Source organism: Argentina silus (genome assembly GCF_951799395.1).
Source record: "Argentina silus genome assembly, chromosome: X".
NCBI lineage: Eukaryota > Metazoa > Chordata > Actinopteri > Argentiniformes > Argentinidae > Argentina > Argentina silus.
Window position 1 is genome coordinate 33,161,217 of NC_139653.1, and position 24,105 is coordinate 33,185,321.

At 41.6% G+C, this 24,105-nt stretch overlaps 2 protein-coding genes across 6 annotated transcripts; both read right to left on the reverse strand.

The window, feature by feature from the left end:
* Nucleotides 1-73: 73 nt before the first annotated feature.
* On the reverse strand, nt 74-11,952 carry fam118b (family with sequence similarity 118 member B). 5 transcript variants are annotated; one of them, XM_083694538.1, is made up of 9 exons: nt 11,714-11,952; nt 11,168-11,257; nt 10,657-10,909; nt 7,359-7,586; nt 5,328-5,456; nt 4,768-5,083; nt 1,588-1,629; nt 1,340-1,405; nt 74-1,050 (listed from the first exon to the last, which is right to left on the reverse strand). In XM_083694538.1, the coding sequence occupies exons 2-9, from the start codon at nt 11,248-11,250 to the stop codon at nt 1,037-1,039; spliced, it is 1,131 nt and encodes a 376-aa protein (XP_083550664.1). In that variant the 5' UTR covers nt 11,251-11,257; nt 11,714-11,952; the 3' UTR covers nt 74-1,036. The 5 variants fall into 5 exon arrangements, with proteins under 5 accessions (XP_083550664.1, XP_083550663.1, XP_083550662.1 ...); XM_083694537.1 differs by having other exon boundaries at nt 4,786-5,083; nt 10,657-10,960; XM_083694536.1 differs by having other exon boundaries at nt 10,657-10,960.
* Nucleotides 11,953-17,566: 5,614 nt separating this feature from the next.
* Nucleotides 17,567-23,644, reverse strand: ilvbl (ilvB (bacterial acetolactate synthase)-like). Its single transcript, XM_083695924.1, has 14 exons — nt 23,249-23,644; nt 22,274-22,475; nt 21,823-21,950; nt 21,386-21,636; nt 21,139-21,238; nt 20,909-21,006; nt 20,678-20,814; nt 20,450-20,584; nt 20,230-20,344; nt 19,913-20,082; nt 19,709-19,779; nt 19,538-19,609; nt 19,341-19,446; nt 17,567-18,864 (listed from the first exon to the last, which is right to left on the reverse strand). The coding sequence occupies exons 1-14, from the start codon at nt 23,360-23,362 to the stop codon at nt 18,686-18,688; spliced, it is 1,878 nt and encodes a 625-aa protein (XP_083552050.1). The 5' UTR covers nt 23,363-23,644; the 3' UTR covers nt 17,567-18,685.
* Between the last annotated feature and the right edge of the window lie 461 nt (nt 23,645-24,105).

Sequence of the window (24,105 nt, forward strand, 5' to 3'; positions counted from 1 at the left end):
CTTTCCTATCAGGAAGTAGCTGGATGTACCAACTGTATGTATGGGAAGGTATGCAAACAAGGAGAGGCTTACATGATACCAAAAGCTTTATTTTGAAAATAGCACTTATAAATACCTACAACAAGATTTCACAAAAACAACACATGCAGTATTAAAAATACAAAAGGCTTACAAAGAACAGTATTTTCTTTTTCAGCACAGGAGTGGCCAAGTGATTGCTACTGTATACAGGATGCCTCTCCTAACATCATGGAAGGTTGCTCTGCTGAACTTGCATTATCTCATGTCGAACACATGTTTGTCACACACATGTAAACATCCATAACTGTATCAAGTATTGCTCCACAGAGTGCACATTGAATTTGCTGGTTTCAAGTTAGCATTGAGAATCATGTAATACATTTCAGTCATACTGGCATGAACTATTTTCAGTGACTACATGGTTACACCTACTGATGCTCTATGCTCTCAAGACAGTTTTATAAGAGGGGCAGCATTGTTGTTCCTGAAAGGGGTGATAGAGGTGAGCTGTGAATATGTGGATTTGTTAAGCTACATTTTGCCAATGCCTACTTCTCTTCAGAGACCCAGGGACAGTCTGCAGCACACCAAACTCTGTGCTGTCGACTGACTTCACCCAGCACAAGATTTATTTCCAAATGATGTTGAGTGAGAAATCAAGTCCTTATTTTCATCCCTTTCCATCCCTACAGTATACACTTAATCATCTTCCATAGGCCTTTCCAAGATCCTATTCCAGATAGTAGAGTTATGGAAACATTTACATAGAGTTGCCAGGTTGGACAGCCAGATTCAGTTTACATTCCTGTTAGCTCCCTGTGCCTTTTTTTCCCTTTGTAATGAGAACTGATACAGAACATTAAACTGGGTGTCTACAGAGTAATGACTTGGGTCTCTTCTGGCCCATATTTGCCTGGTGTTGCAGATCCAATGAAATCAGACCTGAGTAGTAGAAGATTGAACTCTAAGAAGGAACTGTGGAGGAAAATGACTCATACTTCCCAGTTTGTGCCCGTCAAGAATGGTAGTCTGGGCAAAAAAAGAAGGAGAACTAGATGAGCAGGTATATAACACAAGGACCAACACCTGATAATTTGCTGCTGATTGCCATGCAAAACAGGTAAGCCAGTTGTGTTGGGGAGTGAAATCCAATTGGGCTTCTCAATTATAAAAGCCTGAACATCAGCTTTGATTCCTATCATTCTAAAAGCATGCAAGGAAAATAATGGGTTCTAGGGTAGGGTGGAATGAATAGTGGAATCAGGTAATGCATCTTGCATGCTTACTCTGCCACCAAAGAAAACCACATAATCCTAACCTTGAAGGAGGCTTTTCTGTGAATTAAAGCCATTCTGGGGTTCCTCTTCTTCTTGTAAGGGAGATCCTATGAAAATTACAATTAATATGTTAGTGCATACTGTACAAACTCAATGCATCAATGCCTGAACATGAAGTCATAGCATAAAATGTGTTTGTGTTTTAGAATGTCAACTCAACCAAGGTAGTACTGGGGCAACTGAATGTGTCTGTTTGGAATGTAAGCTTTGAATTGATATATTGATTTACCTTGTAATATGTTCATGTTGTATTGCGTTGTGTTGTTGTTTTCTGAAATGTAAGGATGCCTGATAATTATGGTCTGTAAGTGCTAAGCCCTAATATTATAGTTATTTTAAGGATATACAGTGCCCTCCATAAGTATTGGAAAGAGGGAGCATTTTGTCCTCTTTCAGCTCTATACGCCAACAGTTCAGTACAACCCTTTTTATACATAGATCCCCTATTTCAGGGCACCAAAAGTATTGGCTTGACAGGCGTTTTTGGTTAGTCAGGTGTGAACTGTCACATCATTTGTGCAGGCATAAGAGAGCTGTCAATGTCTAATATTGATTATAGGCTCTTCATTTGCCTTTGGAGTCTGCTATTGGTGTCTTTCAACATGAGGACCAAAAAGATGTCAATGGAAGTCAAGGAAGCTATTATGAGGTTGAAATATCAGAAAAATCTATCAGAAACATAGCCAAAACCTTAGGCTTACCAAAATCAATAAACAGTTTGTAACATCATTAAAAAAGAAAGAAAGCACTGGTCACAAACAGTGATCTATAGTGGATGATCGAAGAATGTTATTATTAAGAAAAAAAGAAAAAAAAACTGTCCCACAGATCAGGAACACTCTACAGGAGGTAGGCGTGAATGCGTCAGAGACTACCATCCGCAGAATACGTCACCAGCCGAACTACAAAGGCTTCACTGCAAGGTACAAACCACTAGTTATCCTCAAAAAGGATGGTCAAGTTACAGTTCCCTAAAAAGTAGCCTGCAAAGGTCTGGAAAATGGTCTTGTGGACAGATGAGACAAATATTATCATGTACCAGAGTGATTGCAAGAGGAACGTTTGGAAAAATCTACCCAAGATTTACAGCATACCACCTCACCTGTGAAACGTGGGCATGTACAGCTGCCACAAGAACTGGCTAACTTGTCTTAATTGATGACAGCAACAGCAAGTATTCTGAAGTGTACAGAAACATGATGCCTCAAAATTCAAGTTTTTCAGGGCCAAAAAGTGGAAAGCTCTTGACTAGTCAAGTCAATCTTCAGATTTAAATCCAATTGAACATGAATTTCATTTCCTGATGATTGTTTTTAGGTCTTTTTGCTAAAAATCTAACAACTGAAGATGGTTGCAGTACAAACCTGGCAAAGCATCACCAGAGAATGTACCCAGTGTGTGGTGGGGTCAATGGGTTGCAGACAGGCAGTTATTGCACGCAAAGGATTGTCGACCAAATACTAAACATAAGTGCCCTGAAATAGTGGGAATATGTTTAAAGAATGTTGTACTTTCTATATGGTGAACCCAATCTGAAAAAAACCAAAACCCATTGAATTAAATCTGAGAATCTCTACTTTGAGAGTATAGAGCTAAAAGAAGACAAAATGCTTCTCTTTCCAATACTTATGGAGGACACTGTATTTATTGAAATAAAGGTTAATTCTTGTGAATGTTTCATATTTTATTTTATGTGAATAAAATGTTTAAATGTAATCTACAGTTCCTTCCCAGACACACACATATCACATACATACAGTGGGGGAAATAATTATTTGATCCCCTGCTGATTTTGTTAGTTTGCCCGATTACAAAGAAATGAGCGGTCTATAATTTTTATGGTACTTTTATTTTAACAAATAGACACAGAATATCAACAAAAAAAGTCCAGAAAAACATATTATATAAAGTTATAAATTCATTTGCATTTGATCGAAGGAAATACGTATTTGATCCCCAAGCAAAACATGACTTAGTACTTGGTGGAGAAACCCTTGTTGGCAAGCACAGAAGTCAGACGTTTCTTGTAGTTGGTCACCAGGTTTGCACACATCTCAGGAGGGATTTTGGTCCACTCCTCTTTACAGATCCTCTCCAAATCCTGAAGGTTTCAAGGCTTTTGCTTGGCAACTCGAAGCTTCAGCTCCCTCCACAAATTTTCGATTGGATTAAGGTCTGGAGACTAGCTAGGCCACTCCATGACCTTAGTGTGCTTCTTCTTGAGCCACTCCTTTGTTGCCTTGGCCGTATGTTTTGGGTCATTGTCATGCAGGAAGACCCATCCACGACTCATCCTCAGTGCTCTGGCTGAGGGAAGGAGGTTCTCGTCCAAGATCTTACGGTACATGGCCCCGTCCATTGGCCCCTCAATGCAGTGAAGTCGTCCTGTACCCTTAGCAGAGAAACAACCCCAAAGCATAATGTTTCCACTTCTGTGTTTGACGGTGGGGATGGTGTTCTTGGGATTGTAGCATTCAGCATTTCTCTCCCTCCAAACATGAAGAGTCGAATTTATGCCAAAGAGTTCAATTTTGGTCTCATCTGACCACATCCCCTTCTCCCAAGCCTTCTCTGAATCATTTAAGTGTTCATTGGCAAACTTCAGATGGGCCTGTACATGTGCCTAGTTGAGCAGGGGGACCTTGTGGGCACTGCAGGATTTCAATCCGTTACGGTATAGTGTGTTACCAATGGTTTTCTTGGTGACTGTGGTCCCAGCTGCCTTAATATCATTACCAAGCTCCTCCCGTGTAGTTCTGGGCTGATCCCTCACCCTTCTCATGATCATCCTTACCCCACGAGGCGAGATCTTGCATGGATCTCCAGGCCGAGGGCGATTGATTCTTATTTTGTATTTCTTCCATTTTCTAATAATTGCACCAACAGTTGTCTCCTTCTCACCAAGCTTCTTGCTGATGGTCTTGTAGCCCATTCCAGCCTTGTGCAGGTCTACAACTCTTACCCTGATGTCCTTTGAATGTTCTTTGGTCTTGCCCATGGTGGTGGAGAGGTTGGAATGGAAGAGATTGATTCTATTGACAGGTGTCTTTTATACGCATAACAAGCAGAGATTAGGAGTACTTTCTTAAAGTGATAGGAGTAATCTGTGTGCCTCATGGGCATATAACCGGTCTGTATGAGCCAGAATTCTTGCTGGTTTGTAGGGGATCAAATACTTATTTCCTTCGATCAAATGCAAATCAATTTATAACTTTATATAATGTGTTTTTTCTGGACTTCTTTGTTGATATTCTGTCTCTATTTGTTAAAATAAAAGTACCATAAAAATTATAGACCGCTCATTTCTTTGTAATCAGGCAAACTAACTAAATCAGCAGGGGATCAAATAATTATTTCCCCCACTGTATGGTCCACCAGCGTTGCTTGCAACCCCTTCATAGAAACTGACCCTTAGGGGCTTCCTTACCCCAGCCGTTAGTTGCCACATCTCGGGTGCAGATCTCATTAGCCAACCGCTCAAAGTACTCGGGCAGGTCAGCATACTCATTGCCATAGGAGATGACCTTGATGCCCTTGTCCAGCATGTTGTCCCGGAGCTTCTTGAACTCGCCCACATCCTCGCGCCGCACCAGCATGAAGTGCTCCAGGTCTGACTTGTGCTTGACCGCCTCCAGGAAGAGTGCCTGGAAGGTGGTGTCATCCACAGTGCGCCCACAGCCCAGGAACACAAAGGACTTGGTCTCATAGAGTTTCTGGATCTCCCTCTACCAATCCAAAACAGTTTGTATCGCATTAGATGGAGTGGGCCTTGACTTCAGTTAGTGTAAACATGAAACATAAGCTAATAGCCAAGTAATAAACCTTAATCTAGGCCTAAACACATAGATGACATTTAGGCCTAAAACACATAGATGACTTCTTATTTTTTTATGAGGTCATCTGATTAGATTTTCTGTTGGCATATGGGTATCATTCATAATGGCTGCTTGTGCCTGCCTAAATGCTCACCATTACTTCAGTGTTCCTCAGTACATTCTGATAGCCAGCAGGGTGCAGTACAATACCACTGGGGTTCGTGTAGACACCATGAATGTGCAAAACGCTCAGCCTCCTCTTCTCCTGAGCCCACTCCAAGACCTACACCCACAGAAGCACACGTCACAGTCAAATCACACCCAATCACTGGGCATGGAGTAAAATATAAGGACAGTAACAAAATCTCTCATAAACAGATATTAGTCCTGATGGAGACATGGCATAAATGCCATATCTAAAAAGCAAGGCGGCTACATCATGCTAAATTGCAGTGGCATCATGGAAACTACGTTTCAGTTCTGCTTTAGGAAGAATACATAGTTCTATTCATAATCAAAGACAAATATTGATAAAACCATAAATCTTGAAGGGAAGTTGGGACCCCACCACATGCATACTATATGTACCACAGACAGAAGACTCTTTCATACAGTTAGGCCAATGTGTAGTAAGTTTTTCAAATGGTTAAGCCTAAAGGGCTGGGCACCCAAACACTATCAAAAAACTATTTCTGTCCTTGAAAAAAGCAATGAGAAAAGTGTTTTGCAGCCCAGAGACATTTGGTCTGGTTTGGACATGTGATTGTGTGTGGTAACTGTCCTAGTGTGAATGGTGATTGATGCCCTGCTCTCACATCCCAGAGCACTTTAGATTACTTTGCTACAGTTGAATGGGCATTGGGCACATCTGGTGGACGTCCTGCGGTGACATCACTCATTGATTAACTCTCTCAGCTCTGTTCTCAGGAATTATTGTTTCACTGTGATTGACATGTTTTTAATGTTTTATAGATGTGTTGTAGTAATGTTTAGTGTAATTTTCTGATGAGTAGTATTTTGATATTATTTTCAGTATTGTGATGTTTTTGATAATGTTCCACAGTGTTTGAGCCAATGGTTGATTGGTTTTTTTATTCAGGTCAAAAGGAATGCAAATGGGGTTGCACCTTTATCTTTGGACCCAAGTGGATCTCCCCTAGTCGCCTGTGGATAACACTGTTTATGAATTGTTTATTACTGTTTAATTTGTTACTCGCCAGAAGGTCTCTCCCATTTGATAAAGTCTTTGATGTTTATATCTATCTATCATTTCAATAAACCATAGGATCACATCGATTTCAATTGAATTGTCTAAGCCTAAACGACAGGCACAGAAAGATGTATATGCAGGCAAAATAATGTTTTGTCCATAGTGCCTGAATGTAACTTTGATAAAACAGTCATCAAACATGTTCTAAATTGACTTTCATCGGCTGCACCTCTATGACCATAACACAGCAGTTTCAATATCCATGATATAGTACACCCTCCCTCGCGTGTGTTATTGTGAGAGGAGGATTTGCGAATAAAAATGTAATTGTACTGTCATGACCTCTCCTGTATCCCAGTACATACAGTAATATGACAATACAACATACAATACAACTGTATGTATTCTGTTATTCTTGGATGGATTCCCTCCATCAGTGCGGCCATTCTTGTGTCCGAGACCACTAACAAGTGAAACCTCTACCGCAGATATGGGTTGCAGTGCTATTTGCTCTTTCAATGCTGCTACATACAGTATATGTTTTTCAATTATTTTCAGTGTCACATCAATAAATGGCCAAGACATGAACAATATTACATTACTGTTACATTACTGTTAGCCTACTGTTGAATCAACTGTCATCCATAAAATACTGATAGCAAAAGATGCTATTTTGATCCAATGCAGCCTCTCCAGTGCGCAGGGAACATGGAGATTTTGCGCATAAAATATCAGATGTGAATGTGCTATTGATAATATGATATTCATGAGACACACCCTTCAAATGTGCGTTTCTCTGCCCCAAACATGCAAAATGGCACGCATTGGGCTGACATTAGAATACGCACTGGAGGCGTATAAAACACAGATCTGCGTGCGTACGGTGTTGTGCAAGGAAAAGAGAACAGACCCTAAAAAGCAAAGGTTCACTATCTCCCAAGGGAAATAGGGGTGGAACATCTGCAGTGTTTATACCTTCTTCTCATCTGTGAGGTCCAAAGACTCCAGCTTGGTCTCCTGGTGGGCAGCGTAGATCTCCAGCAGGTTGTCAAAGTTGGTGGTGAGAACCAGGGCTCCGCTCTCCATCAGCTGCAGTACAGAGCGCAGGAGATGCTTCCCTGCATGCTCCATCTTACACTCCAGGTCATCAAACACCTCATAAAGGCAGTCCTTGAAGAAAGTGGAACGCACGTTGCCCGTTCTCTACAATGACATAGGAGCAGAAATAATAGGGATAAGTGGGTGTATTGTATGTTTGGAGTCTACTTGAAATTGTTGGATATCTAATGATTGAATAGCTATATTTATGACAGTATATGGTTTTCATGTAAAGGGCAAGGAGTGTTTCCCACCTGACAGGGGTTAAAACATTTGTATTTTCCCTCCTCATCATGTGAAAAAAAGGTTTTTTTGTTGTTGTTTTTTTACTGATGAGCTATCCAAACTTCATTAGTTAGTTAGCTGCCTTCAGTAGCACGCATATTGCACAGTGGCATAAACAGCATGGAAAACAGAGCCTGAGGGCAGGCTGTTTGAGTGGCCATTAGATTATGGGTGTCTCTGACGGATAAATCTCATTACACTGAGCTGAGCCTGGGTACGCACACTCTACTGGCAGTGGCTGTTTGAAAACAGGAGAGGAGAGAAGGGCCACTATGAATAGCAGAGAACGCCCTCCCGTGTTGAGTTTAGACCAGAGAAACAGGCCGTTGGACACCAGAGATTAGAGATCTAGTGAGATGAACAGCAGGATACCTTTGCTCCCCAGGAAGGAACTCATTACCCAGAGAGCAATCATCTAGCTACCCACCCTGCCGTTGACGTCCTTACCAACTACGTTGTTCTTCTGTCTAGGGACTTATGTAATAACTAAATATGCTTAATATTCTATGAGCCTGATGTTTAGGTGGAGGCATAAGCCTATAGCCTATTCAACACAGATTAGAGATCTGTGAACCAAATCTTGATCATAAATATTGTTTAATTTCAACCAATCTTTGGATATAGGCCTAGTGGTCTTCTAATTACAATTGCTGTCAGTATTTTGCCTAGGTCATTCAACAACAGCCTGAGAGGATTTAGGTCGCACACATTATCTTAAGAGTCTAGCTTTTAGATTAGTCTCATTAGCTGACATTAGGTGCCAGGAGTATGTCCTTATCCAGAGTAATTTAGGCTACATTTCTTCGATTGTAAAATAGCCTCAAGTTTGAGTCATATTTGTATCATTTGAATAATGATATAGTCTAGTTATTGTCAAATGGGCAAAAACTATGGGATCTTTTCGTCAACTTATTGTCATTTCATTTTAGTCACATTGTAGTCTCGTCACATATGTATTACCTCATTAACCCACAGTAAACATAAATCACTGACTTCCATGTGTGCAAACATATGGCCTTGTCCTGCCATCATATTCCACTGTATAACATCCTATCACATAACCTAGTTGAGATCAGGCTTTCCTAGTTTGTGAGAACAACACAATTTGGAGGGATGGCAACCTATCGCACAATTCTCTTCCACCCAGCCCAACACCTAAAACACATTACTCTGCAGAAGAAAGGGCAGTAATCAATGCAAAAACAAGCTCTTTGTTTGAGAGGATCAGCCTCAGCAAGGCACTATGCAGATTCGCTGATATTTATCACACAATTGGTGGTTATTTCTTTATAGCAGGTAATTTGTAGATCAGTGATTCTGCTCAGCACCTTTTCCACCAATAACAGTATTGCAACGTTGCAATGATAAAGTCTTAGAATTGTCATCCATGCTTTTGATTGGACCAAACAAATAACACCTCCATCTCTCCAAAAACTCAACATTTAGTCCAACTTCGTCTCATCTCGTTTTTGTCAACCTAAATGTCATATTATTTTAATTTAGTTATAGTGAAGGGCAGTGCTTCTCCAGCTACTCATTGCAGTGTTTGTTCTCTTGAGCAGATACAGTATGTTAACAGGCAAGAATGTCTCCAACAACAAAACAAGAAATGACAATTCTCATTTATACACACAAAAGCTAGGAAAGTGTCCTGTCTTGAATATATTTCCTTTCCCTAAACCTTTCTTTCAGCATATTGTCTTCTCCAAAATGTGAGACTTTCCTTACTTGCTAGCTGCATACAACTTGAAATACCCAGCAGCAGTGATAAGAGACATCAACGAATAGCTAGTGTATCTCTTCTTGTGTACCAGTGTTGGGTTAAAAAAGATTGTGAGCTATTCAGTTTGATGGAGTGATCTGTCAGTCACAATTAGTCTGAAACTAAGGCTAGGGGGATGGCTTTGCATTATTCTGTGATTACAAAACTTGTTTTTAACAAGGCAGCAGCCCTATTAAAACATTAAAGCCTCCCAAATCCATAGACAAATCCATAGCCAACAGCAAAGTTCCAATGTCCGCATGATTGTGGACTGAAATAAAAACGCTGGATAAACCCACAGTGCACTGTTTGTCCCCTTTATGATAACAAGCTGGCTGCTGAAACAAAGCATTTTTTAGCAATGGTAAAGGTGCGATGAGACATGACTAACACAATAGGCAAATGGTATTAAGGCCACATTAACTGGTTCTGAATTGAGCTCAACTGGTATGAGGGGAATGGACAGATGCGGAAATCCCAAAATGTTTTCACCCTTGAATTTCTCCATAATTTAGTCATGGTCCATTGGTTCGTTGACTTATTAAGAGAAATCAATGGGAGGATATTCACTGCAGGGATTCTTTCCCCCATCGAAAGAAATAACAGGCCTAAAAAGTGCTGTTGAGTTAGCCTGCATACCATGGCTGCTTTTGCCAACATGTCATTGTCTTGCCAAACAAGGCAGCAATGTAGTAGTGTGGTTGAAAACATGAACAGTCGGTCACTCAGTGTACAATTCCACTCCTGATAAGGACATAGTGAACTTAAAAGCAGATATTTCTAATTTCATTGTTTTCATTAGATAGTGCTAAGATGACAATGTGCCACTGTAACTACAGCTAGTATTTCCATGACAAATAATAGATTGAAATGAAAGTCAATGGTCTGAGCCAATAAGCTGTACACATGTGGCTGTCAATGTGTGTGCCAGTGTTTCCCCCAGATGTTTTCTTAGGCAAGGTGCAGAGGCCCAAAAACCCACATCCAGGGTTGCCATTACCCCAACAATTTCTTGAGTTCTATGTGAGCCAAAACGTTTTACGCAGGGCAAAACAGATCCTTGCAGGGGAGAAACACTGGTCGGTGTGTGTGTGTGTGTGTGTGTGTGTACATGAGTTGAAGCCTTACCGGGGAGAGCTTCTGGATGAGGTCATGGGCCACGTGGACAAGGTTCTTGTCCTCCTGCAGGCTCTTCTGAAAGCGCCTGCTCTCCTCTTCCTCCAAAAGATCAAAGTCGTTTGCAGCATCCAGCAAAGCCTGAATCAGGCCCTTCCATGAACGAAGTGCGGGGACCTGAGGGGCCACAGCCGAGCTCACCCCTGTACCAATCACTAGGACCAGCTCGGGGGCCCGCTTGGTCTTCAGGCTGGGCAGCAGTTTCCTTTGGGGCAGGCAGAGATTGAGTGATGGTTCCAATGTTGGTGCCCAAATCCTTAGACAACATGAAGGTTAAACAAAGTTTGGCATGCTTACTCAGCTGCTGTCTGAACTAAAGCCTACTTTGAACTTTGAACTAGGTTGATACAGAACTATTAGGAACAACAAACAACGGTTCCTGACTAGACATATATAAACTAATACAATAGGTTTAACATTAAGTCAGGAACTCGATACAAAATGACCCTTCGGTTTTCATTACCTGGGTTTTTTAGAGTTTGAGTCGACATCCTGAGTGTCTGCAACAGGTCGCTTCTCAGTTTTCACTGCCACAACAGAGGCCATTCGGCTCCTGTAACACAACAATGATCATCAGAGCCTGATAAATGCTAGCCATTTAATATTTGCTACACTGTTTAGCTCTGTACTGTAGGTAACATACATCGCTACAGTAGCTTACACAGTAATAACACTCATGTAAAGAAGGGTGAGAGAAAAGTTCTCCACTGACTGTTAAATGTACTTGGTTAGATAGCTAACGACGTTAGCTCGTTATTATTAAAGTGAGTCATCAATGATGACAGACCACACTGGCACAGTAACCTTGCCAGACACCGAACAACAGATAGTCAGCGGCGATAAACTTTCATTTTTGTAGATTACCTCGTAAACTGCGCGTTAGCTAGTTCGCTAACAACTAAAACTGATTTTGCGTTGCTGTCGTCCATTGTTGGCTTGTGAGCTAGCTAGCTACATTATTGGTTAATGTGCTTGCTACTGACACATCAATCCTTGTGACACGACTTACCCTGATAATTCCCAAAAGTATTTTTGGTCAGAGAGATCTTCTGCTGTTGCCGATTGTTTGGTATCAGTATTATTTTACAATCTTGTGCAGATGACGGACCTATACTGCTTTAAAATCCGGTACTTGCCATGGCGAAGTCTGAGTGAGTCTAGCGTAAATGTTATTATTAGCAAATCTATTTAGCTATTCGATTTTCTCAGTCGACTTCCTCTGTGTACACAAGCTGTCGACTCATATGCGGCTGGTGGTCTGATAGTGATAGTGTGATGACGCGACGAAACTGAAGCAAACGTGATACTGAGATGAGATCTGAAATCCCCTTGGCTAACTGGCTGTAGCCTACTCTACAGTAAGACAAAATGCGCCATCAAGGTGATAGTGGGACTACTACAGCATGCTTTACTGTATGCCTTACCAGTTTTGGACTTAATGTACAGTTTACCCACCATCTTTTCAAAGCCTCAATTGCTATTCTTTACATATGCAAACAAGAAAGAAATGCAATTTAGAAAAGCATGGGAGGTTTAGTGCAATTGGGACACGACACTGTTCGATGATAAGGCTGGGGCTGATCGGCACCTGCGTTAAAGTAGGATTTACAGTCATCCGACCTAAAGTCACGTGTCATCATAGCCTATTTGTCATACTGCGGATTACATCTACCATATTTGTATTATAGACACACTGTATGCCTCATATCACTGCTGTCATTGTAGCATTGTGTGTAGAGTATGATGCTAGGGTATTACACTGTATTGTGATGTTACTGTTGGCCCTTTATTGTGTTGTTAATGTATTCTGTGTTTTCGAAAAACATGCCATTGCAGTGTCATACACTCTTTATCCAAGTACATTTGACAATACAACTTTGAAACTTGAAACTGCTGTTAGGCCTACAGCATTTACCTATATTCCTATTGCCACACCTGAAGTTCCCCCTAGGAAAAATAAAGTGTTCTATTCTATTCTATATTTCTGTATATGGCAAGGATAGTCTCATTCTATGTGCAATTACAGTGTAACAAACTAACTCTCTCACACCAGCCCTCTAGGGAAAGTAAAGTCCTTAATGATAACCTATGAGCATATGGTGTTGCATTGATTGCTGAGAGTTGAACATTAGATGTAATGATACTCTGTGTCACTGGTCAATAGAGAGGGAGACTGTGTTAATTACTCACGCACCTGATAAGACGTTTTGTTGCATGCCATAAACTGTTCCCTAGACCTGCAATTGTGTGCATCTGTTATTAAGCAAACCCAAGTTTACCACCACCTCCTGGGAGACAGTGGCACGCAGCTGAGATTTTGTAATGGCACCATTAGGAAACTAGGAGACTAACCTATGTTGTAAGATATTCTTGGAGTAATTCAATAGGACAGAAAAAAAGTATATTGATCAAGGATATGTATTTTCCTCTAACTGAAGTGGTATCAGCTCCCTCATAATCCCTCTCCTCTGATGATACCATGGCGAAAGAGAAAACTCGGATCACATGAAAATATCTGTGCTTAGTGTGACCGACTGGGTTCAAAGCTGACCCTAGATTTCCTATGTGCCAAAAGAGTTTCCCCATTTAGCTTAACTTCAGGAGCCAACGCAAGTCTTGCGTTCTCAGGCAATGTTATTCATCACAAAAGCATGGTTGCAAACCACATTGGATACACGTCATCACCCGTTGACCTCCTCCTATTTGTAGACCCATCCAAGTCACAATACCATGTGACTGATCAGGCTCAGGTTCAATCCCAAGTCTCCTGTGTGCCATTAGACTGTTAAGAACTGGCCTACCATCATCCCGTCAGTAATTTAATAATAAGTAAAGGGAGGTTTTTTTTTCCCCAAATCCCGAGTTAGAGCTAAAGTTAGTTCCCTAACTCTCTTCATACTATACCCCTTGAGAAGTTGAAAACTGTGTTTAACTAACATTGGTGCAACTGGATATCAAAGATCATGACTGAGTTTGAGACATTGTGGTTTTCTTGTATCCAACAAAAGCATGCTACAAAAATTTGCTTACCAACCAAAACTAGCCATGCTGAGAACTTCACTACCAAACCATATTTAACCGATGTATGATGTACTTCTACTTCTGCGTTGTAATCAATGAACAACTGCCCAGCCAATGATCGCAGTTCTGTGTCCTTTTTCTGACAACATTCTGAATGAGCACATAAAACATGCAGCATGTACCAGGATGTTGACTGATGTAGCATAGATCTGTAGCAAGGAAGAACAACCATGCATGACTTCTCAAAACTAAATGCGAACAGTTCTTCAGCATGCTAGCTAATCAGCAATAATATCAAAATGCATGGTTATAATTACATCACACTCACTCCTAGTGTCTAACTGTGTACTGTACATATGTTATACACCAGGCAATGTACACAAATAACTTGTACAAATAGTAAATAACATCAATAGACAACAATGCTTTAGAACGTGACCTACTGCTTGCTCCTAAATGTAGACTGGGAAGAATTGATGATAGCGATCTCTCTCCATCTGCAAGCATGATGGTATTACACCTTATTGATATGTAAATTCAACCAACCAATCTGAATACATAACCATTAAAATACATATTCCTGAAGTGGCAAGTGGAAGCATAACCAACCCTTTTACACATACATCACACACTAAACAGTCTTCATATCCAGTTCCAATGGAAGCCATACATGCCCATGCCATAACACACCCTCTACTATTTCACAGATGAGATGGTATGCTGTGGATATTGGGCTTTTAAAGTCACTACGCTGGCTCCCAGTTAGCTCAAGAATTGATTTTAAGATTCTCCTCTTGTTTTTTAAATCTCTTAGCACCTGCATATCTGACAGATCTCCTTGTAAACTATGAACCCTCAAGGTCCCTTAGATCACCTGGCACTGGCCTCCTTGTCATTCCTAAGATGGTGGGGGAAGCAGCATTTAGCTTTTATGCACCTGCCATTAGCGTTAGAAATACTGGAAAAACATTAGAAGGTCTTAAAAAAACCTGAAAACATATAATTTTACTGCTGCATTTAACTGACTGTGTGTGTTTGTATTGTGTGATGTGCACGTGGTATATGTTATGTATGTGTGTGTTTGGGCTAGGTGTACTGTGAGCATTAGGTTACAGTATGTGTCATCTTTTAATTCATTATTTCTGTTATGTCTTTTATTAAGTTGTCTTTTTCTGTTTGCTATGTTGATTGCTAGAGTTTTCTTTGTAAAGCACATTGAGCTGCTGCTGGTATGAAATGTGCTATACTGTAGATATAAAATTAGACTTGATTTAAGAATTTACTCAAACTGCTCACCTGGCCTCATACTGGGGACATGTTACATGTGTTATCAACAGTTCTACAGATTGTTAACTGTTATCAGACTGTAGCCTCAACATTCCTGAGACAGCACAGATGGCTAACATGCACAAGACACCAGTAAAACCCAGGTTATAAACTTCAACCTTGTGCTGTGACAATGCACATTTGGTATATATTCAACAAAATAATGTGCACAATGTCAACTGCAGATGTAATGGTTTCTTTCAGCATTGGATGCATTTTACATGGGAATGATACCAGACTCTTACTGAGGCTCTAGCCTTCCATTCATTCAGTTTGACTAAATTAAGCTAGCGTTAGTTCAGTTAGGGCACTCTAAGTCAACGGTACAGCTGTCCGTCAGGTGACAGAATAGCTGGTTTACATGGATGCACTACACAGCGCATGTTCAAGGAACAAGGCATATAACCAGCCAAGTCAACACTCCTCCATAGCTTCAACAGTTGACATGGTTGTACTGACTATGAGAGCTATATTTGTGTGAGAGCTAGCTTTGTGTGGTCATCCCATCCACCACCCCTAGCCTCCACCCGATAGGTCGCTCTGTATGTGGCTACTGTGGTGGAAGTCTAGGATTTACCACTCTATACTTTAGCTCTTCGGAGGTAAGAATCAAGAAACAAGTCCTGAGTAGCCACAATATCTGAGTCCGGTATTTATTGCTTGCAAACAAGAGACAGGAGCGTAACAGCAGCCCAGCGTAGAACCGGGGGTCCGTTCAGCACAAGTCTAAAGAGACAATGATCAGGTTCGTCTTTTATACAGTTTAAACATAATACAGGCGCCGCCAAGGCTATCGGCTGATGGGCCTGTGCTTACGTGAGAAAGGGCGGGAGAGAATGAACAATGGGGAGACTTTCTTATTGATTAATCGCCGTTCAACATTTCACACCTATCGACAGGATGCACCTGTCCCCCCACTATTGCTCTCTCCTACCACTCCCTCAGAGATCACCGCTGTTCATATGGTAAATCATACAGTGCTTCTCAGAACAATGGCTATAGAACTTTAGAGGAGTGGCAAGAGAAAATGTCATCACAGTAGTTACACAAGTTGTATCAGTCATATGAAAGTGTATAACCTGAAAATAGTTCTATGAATGTATTTTCCATAACACTACCTATGGGGGGTCTGTTAAGTTATGGGCTCCCTGCTATATTATATAGCCGCAATTGTGGCTGTTAACTCAGGCAGGGAGCTCTAAAGAGCAGACACATTTAAATACGCCAAGACTAAATGTATTACAGTTGTCATGCAATAAATTGTTAAACTGATGTGAGTGTCCTGGATGAATTGTGCCACTTGTAATGTGACATGTAATGTGTCTTAGGTAGACCCTAAAGGACAGCTGAAGAAAAAGTACTTTCCCTAGACTCAAATCATGGTGCCCAATGGAAACAGGCAAATAGAAATAACAAGCATACCATTGTGTGTATGGTGATATCAGCTCCTTGTGACTGTGCTTAGACTTAGATTTTTATAAACAGAGGCTTCAGAGTGATTTCTGATGACATGCAGCTGCAAGTCAAAGTTTAGGGGACCAGTTGGCAGACAGAAGCCATAGCTACTGGATGATTCTATTGCCATTTTCAATGTTCGAGTAGAAAACCTCAGGGACTTATCTTGTTGGACACAAATTAAAGACATGAATGTCTTTGAAAAGTGTGAAGTATGTAAAGTTGTCAGTGGACCTACTACACACAAATAATGATGAGAGAGTGTCGTCCACTGGTAAAAAAAAATTGAATTGCAGTTACAAAGAGTGGGCCAAAGGTCATTGAGGCCCTAATAGTGTGGTGCTGATCTTGCATGCCAGACTCTGACCTGCATCTTTGGAAAGAGACGCCACTGACAGTGTTTATGAAGACCATTGTACTGGTGCTTGTTGAGCTTTGTCTGTTAAAAAATCTGATTGGTTTAGAAATATGCAAGGAACACATATGTGTAAAGCAGGAAGTGCCATTCAAGGTTACAAGGATCATATGTATTAGTCAAAAGGATATTAATTATAATTCATTGAGAAATAAAGGCCTTTATCCATGCTGTTGCTGGAGATCTGGATACTATTTTTCATACAACAGTGGAAATATCTTGGTAACATTAAGATTAATAATGGTTTCCCAGACACAGATTATCATATTTTCAATAAATCTTGATAACATTAATGACTGGTTTCCCAGACACAGATTATCATATTTTCAATGGAAAATGTCCATTGAAGATGTTTTTCAGTCTAGGATTAGGCTGAACCTGTGTCTGGGAGACCCATCCTTATTGTGCAGAGTAACAGGTGCCTCAGAGAAGTCTTGACCTATGATAAAAGGGCAGAGAAGTGTGGTTAAAAGCTAGTCGTGACTGAGGCTAGTTAGGATCACACCACTTAATTGAACAATTGACAATGTCAGCAAAATCAGGCATTATTTTCATTTAAATATGCCCATATCTAGGACGATGAGACACTATTGACCTGCATGAACGTGTAATAAGGTGATAAGCCATGAAAGCCAGAAATATTTCAAATGCATTTTCATTCTTTCCTTTATTGCAACCCAAAAACAAAGTTTTGCTATAGACCCAGTGTTCTGATTTCCAAATAGATTACCAAGTGCCTTATCATTTAAAAGCAAACAAGGTCTAATGGTATAACTGCACTTATGCATAAGATCAAATGGTATATAATCAAACATAATCAGATCCATATACAAAACAGACATCGTCCCCACTAAATACAATAACCCCCACACAATCTAAGTTGTACTTAGTGATTGAATCCAAAGCAACACAAAACATATCAAAGCTTTTAAACATTCAAATTTGCATGATCTGAAAAATCAACTTAACACAACCTGGAAATTAATCTTATAATCATCATTGTCTGATGGACAAACAACAGTTGCAGTACCCTGTATCTATGTAATAGTGCAATGTCAAACGGCAGCATATATCATCCCTTTGAAAACCAGAGCTACTGCATAGGAATAACATTTGAATCAGCAAACTTTATTTGTGTATCCATTCTGTTGATTAATGAATTAGTGGAGTAGTACGTACATTCAACAATTAAAGGCATATACTCGTCAGTTGTTATAATTTTGAATTAATTGGTATTATTATGTGTGTGGGATCTAACGTTTGTAGAGAACCCTGCAAACTCTGGCTTGGTGCTGAGGCAGTGGTACAAATTTTTGTATGCCCATTTCCCTTTGTGAATATCCATACAGTATAAGTACACCCTGTACATATACCGTGTCAGATGGAAATCCAATGCAACCCCCAGGTTTGGTAAATCAATCTGTTATCCTGGTGAAACCATAGAGAGTTGGGATTCTATACAGCCAAGCTACTGGCCTATCTCACAACAGCAGCAAAGGCCTAAATGTCATGTTTGGCTTTCTCAAATGGTTTGATTCATAATGCATTGTCAGTTACACAGGTTATAAGAGGCTGACTAAGGCTGAGATGAATGAGTTCCTGAATTGTTGAGGTCCCTCAGCAAAGCACCCTTTCATCTCTTTCCCTTCTTCACCAGCAAGTTGCGGCAGTTGTACTGTTCTGCATCATGTGAAAAGCTTTGGGTTTCTAGGGTGGAGGGTTTTAAGACCCAGAGAATCAGATCACCCAGGGCTTGCAGAGGGTCTACACAGAGATGGAGCCCTCTCTGAAGTTGGTCTTCCCTATGAGGACATTGAGCAGTGTTGCCCTGCCTTCCTGGGTCTCCCTCTGGGCCCCTGTAATGATGTCAGCCAGCCTCTCCTCATCCTCGCGCCCTATCAGGTAGCCCTTGCCTCCATATCCATCTGCAACTGTGTGATAATCTGAAAGGGGAAAACATGTTGGCTATCTGTTTGTAACTAAGGACTCAAGTCAAGTCTTAGCACACACTGCAGCACAGCATTGGGATAGGCCAACATACAGACCTGTGAAGGCCAGGCCACAGGCCAACATACAGACCTGTGAAGGCCAGGCCACAGGCCAACATACAGACCTGTGAAGGCCAGGCCACAGGCCAACATACAGACCTGTGAAGGCCAGGCCATAGGCCAACATACAGACCTGTGAAGGCCAGGCCACAGGCCAACATACAGACCTGTGAAGGCCAGGCCACAGGCCAACATACAGACCTGTGAAGGCCAGGCCACAGGCCAACATACAGACCTGTGAAGGCCAGGCCACAGGCCAACATACAGACCTGTGAAGGCCAAGCCACAGGCCAACATACAGACCTGTGAAGGCCAGGCCACAGGCCAACATACAGACCTGTGAAGGCCAGGCCATAGGCCAACATACAGACCTGTGAAGGCCAGGCCACAGGCCACGTTGCTGCCCAAGATAGGCACCTGCTCCCTGGAGATTTGGCTCCAGCAGGCATCATTCCCCACCACAGCTATCACTGGCGTCTGGGAGAGAGAGGGAAATTGACACTTTATGTGAACAAGTCCTAAGACTGAATATTCATGCCATGATTGTCTGCTCTGATAATAAATGTACCTTATGTCTGGTGAAAGTATCAAATTCTGCCACACTGTATCCCAGGGACCCATCACCGTAGATGATCCACACCTGAATGAGAACCTCAGTCAACTACATGTCATCAAAAATGTAAACATTTGACAAAACACGAACTAGGGATCTACCCTTAAAACCGGCTTTGGATCATACCTCTGACTCAGGTCGACATAACTTCGCCCCCAGTGCAAACCCTCCTCCAACTCCTAGGGTCCCGAATGCCCCTGTTAGGATGAGGAAAATATTTAGTAATGTTAGCAAAAATACAGAGATGATCACAACATAGAAACACTCTGAAGTCTAAACATTTATCTTTGAGTGACATGAAATATAAATACTATCTATTAGAGTTCTGACCTGGGTCCAGCCAACGGAGTGGTCCCCTTGGCCTCATGATATAGGCAGCACTGCCCACAAAGTCCCCTCCATCTGCCACTATGATGCTGTCCTCAGCCATCAGCTCATCCACACAGTGGAGAACACTAAGTGGGTTCAAGTGGCGGTCCGTCTTCTCCTCTGCCTTAGACCTGATTGGAAAACACAGCCAGCAAAACGCACTTACATTGGGAACTACAGCCACATCCTGCATCATTCAGGGCACTGGATTTGGTGATTTAGAAAAATCTGTATATGGAAGCTAAAATATTTAATGATATATTGTACTATAATCATACCTATTTGCCTTCTCTTTCGTGATGTCCCCTGCCTTGAGACTCTGGGGCCAATCCTCAGGACATTTATGACCCTTCAGGCCTTTGGAGAGGCGGAGGAGGAAGGAACCAGCATCACCTAAAACACAGACATATGACTCTCAATGAACACCAACAGGGCATAGAGGTAGTGGTACAGAAAATGAGCCTCTTAATCATGAACACTTCAGTTAGCTGTACTGACCTTGAATGGCCACTGTGGGCTTCCAGAACATGTCAGAGTTCTTCAGCAGCTGGGTCTTGTCTCTGTTGACAGCAATGATTTTGCTGCGCCTGTTCAGGACTCGGCCATAGCTTAACCGGAAGTCACATACAGTGCCTGGAAAAGATACCACAATTGTAATAAATGTACACTTACAAAGACAAAGACACCACACCTGCATAAACAAGACTTAAAGAGGGCTAGTCTCACCTGCTAGCAGCACAAGGTCCGCATCCTTCAGGGCGTCCCGTCTGTTTTGTCTGATGTGCAAGGGACTGTCCCTACCCAGCATGCCACGGGACATTCCACCCAGGAAGCAGGGGATCCCCAGTGACTGTAGGGCCTTCCTGTTGCGGGAGAAATATAGTCTCAAAGCCATTTGTACTGGATCGGTTAGGTATGAAGTATTTTGTTAATACGTACTTATATTTGTTGTAATACCTGATATCTTCTACAGGTGTTGGGGGTAGTGTTGCTTGGCTGCCCAGCAGAATAACAGGTTTCTTGGCTCTACTCACCAGCTCGATACACTTTTGAACCTGAGGATGTAACAAAAGAGGGTGAACTACAATGAAGAGGAAACGTGTGCTGACTAGTGGCTCCAGTATGAACTGAATGTGAAGCCATTATAGGCTCAATGTTCTTAGAACGCTACAGACGGCCATTCTCACCTGATCGTCTGAGGCCTGAGGGATGTCCACAGGGAGAGGGGACATGTCTCTGCTTTCCCAGGCCCCCGCAAATAAGTTATTTAGGTGATTTTCAAGGTACCTTACGAAAGAAAACATTCAAGTGTATGTAACCATCGCAATTACAGTAACACAGGCTATTAAAATTCTTAAAGGAAGTATATCAAGGATTAAGAAGGGATGCGTAACATGAAGGCATTGTCAGCACACCATCCTGCAGATGACTTACCAGGTGACAACTTTACCCATCAATCCCTTGGGAGGGTTTTTGACCCCAAACTCTTTGGACACCAGGTGGAAAGGGTAGAGTGTGTCGATGGGAAACTCTATAAACACAGGGCCTGGAGTTCCAGACTGGGCGATAGCCAGGGCCTTCCTCACTGTGGGTACGATCTCCCTCACAGTCCTCACTGAGGCACAGAACTTACACAGCGGCTTGAAGAGGGACATCTGGTCAATGTCCTGCAGCGCTCCCCTACCCTGCACATCAAGTGTCCACCATGAGGTCAGAGTGAGGCAGTGATGAGCAGAAATCAGATGTGAGAGGACTCTCATACAATTACATACAAAATAGTGCAGTATTGGGATAGTGTGTCCCTAGCATTAGGAGGTACAGGTTAGAGACTGGGGTACTGAGATACTCTGTGGAGTCACAACGAGACTCACCTGAAGTAGTGTACCAGCAGCTCCCCCCATGAGAAGCAGTGGAGACTCAGCCATCTGAGCATTCTTCACTGCTGTGACCGTGTTTGTAAGGCCTGGGCCTGCCGTCACAGCAGCTATGCCAACGGTTCCTGTCAAAGGGAGGAACACTGTTAATGAGTGGACAAATTAATCCAACTGGAAGTATCCTGATGTTCCCCTTTTACAGTTTTACTCTGATGTACCATAGTTTTAAGCATAGGAGTCCAGCAGTGGTAGTAAACAAACTTATTTTGTAGTGTATATACTGTTTGATGTTGTTTCAATTTCTTGAGTTTGTGTGTTCTAAGGATTATTGGAGAACAGTGTAATGTGATATTTGATGTAATGTTTATGTGTGTGAAAAGTGTTTGTGTGTGTGAAAATACACTGTAGAGCCTGACAGCTATAGAGCAGGGAACTGGCAACACTTTACCAGAGAGCCTGGCTACTGCATCAGCTGCAAAGACGGCAGTTGCCTCATGTCTGGTGTCCACAATGCGGATGCCCAGCTTTTCACAAGCAACCAGGATAGGTGAGATGTGCCCCCCCACCAGGGTGAAGACAAACTTAACCCCATGGGCACGCAGCACCTCCGCCACACTCTCCCCACCATGGCGCGGACTCTTCGTCTCAGTCTGAGGGGGGGGAAGCAGAAGACATAGAACTGTACAGGACAGGATTATAGGATCACACAAACAGCTGTCTTGTCAGGGACAGTCGAGAACGTGTATAGTAGGATTGGGGTCAATTCCATTTCAATTCAGATGATGAATTGATATTCAATTAATGGGATGGAAAGCACCATTTCTGTTCAATAAGGATTCTTCCATTCATGAATTGAATTCCAATTCACTTCCTGAATTGATAGTTAAAATGGTATTGACTCCAACCCCGGTCTCACCTGCACATTCAGCCTTCAAAGGTTCTCTCACTATCTTGTGTTAGTGTTGCATATTTAATGCATTGCATAACTAACTGCATATTGTCTTTGAAATGGTCCCTATAATGCATGACTTAGGCCTATCAGTACCCAGTGTTTTCATGACCTTTGTGTTACTTAGCCACAAAGCAGTTCAAAGTTCACTTCTTCTCATATTACATAGAATCCCATGCATGCAGCAGGTTTACCTCTCTTCTATGAGTGATCTGTGTCCGTTCATGCTGTTCAACAATTTGTAAAGCGAACTGATCATTGATTTCTTGCAGTTAAAGATTGAAATAGAAAATAGTGCATTTGGATCGAGATAGGGTACCACTAAGGTTACACCATGAAAGATACCGTTGGGCCTAGCTGTCAATTAAAGATGTCATCTGATCCGATGATGCAAGTTTATTCGAGACAGCAAGGGAGCATGCCAGCACCAAGACAGAATAGAGCAACCGAAATGTTGCTTTCCAAGTTACTTACCTTATGAAACAACTGATACAGTAAACCAAGTTTATATGCTACAAAAATCAGTCCTCCAATGGCAAAACCAACAGAACACCCTAGAGCGTTGCCAATATCGCTCCAAATATCCATCTCCAATGTAGTGAAAATACAGAAGCACTATAATAAAACTAAAAATGTGGTCGTTACAGTATCCACGCTTTTTCACTGATCTAATAGCTCAACTGTATAGGGTACTATTCAGGCTGTAAATAAGCTATGCATATCAGATGGCATAATGTAGAACTACTATTTAAGAAACGCGGAGAAAACATTATTCAACGCATGTGCAATGAAACTAACGACTGTATTTCAACTTGAAATGACCGATTATTTCTGCCTACTGTTGTCACTGAAAGATCCGCAATTGCCGCAGCAAACTGTCGATAGTACCCTACTACCGGGTCTTTGTGAATAAGGAAGATTTACCTCAATGATATACAAGCAAATCATCCAATAGAAAGCCCACATACGCATAGGGGCGTGTATATTGTTATTCCATACACCCTGAGTATAAAGATACAGTGTATTCAACATATTCTTAGAATAAAGATGAAGTGTAATGCATGTATTTAAAGAAAAACTGGTTTATCTAAGTCTGCATTCAGGGAACATATTGTACAGTATGGCGTTCTGGATATAATAGTATGTAGCCCTGTTATCTTGCATTTTGTTTGACACACAACAGCAGTCCAACAGAAATTGTGAACAATGTACACAAGACAATCAGGTGAAATTACTAGTTTTTTTATCATTCATATATTTATCTCTATTTAGGGCAAAATATTGTGTCATCAACAAAATGATCATAATACTACAGAATGAGAGTACTGGAA

Coding starts and splice junctions, on each gene's coding strand:
- fam118b (XM_083694536.1), bottom strand. CDS start 11,250: ATGGCCTCTGTTGTGGCAGTGAAAACTGAGAAGCGACCTGTTGCAGAC. Junction 5,457..7,358: donor ACCTCACAGATGAGAAGAAG/GTATAAACACTG, acceptor CTGTGGGTGTAG/GTCTTGGAGTGGGCTCAGGA. Junction 1,630..4,767: donor GGGTAAGGAAGCCCCTAAGG/GTCAGTTTCTAT, acceptor CTTACATTTCAG/AAAACAACAACACAACGCAA.
- ilvbl (XM_083695924.1), bottom strand. CDS start 23,362: ATGGATATTTGGAGCGATATTGGCAACGCTCTAGGGTGTTCTGTTGGT. Junction 21,239..21,385: donor ATGGGTAAAGTTGTCACCTG/GTAAGTCATCTG, acceptor TTCTTTCGTAAG/GTACCTTGAAAATCACCTAA. Junction 21,007..21,138: donor CTCAGGCCTCAGACGATCAG/GTGAGAATGGCC, acceptor TTACATCCTCAG/GTTCAAAAGTGTATCGAGCT.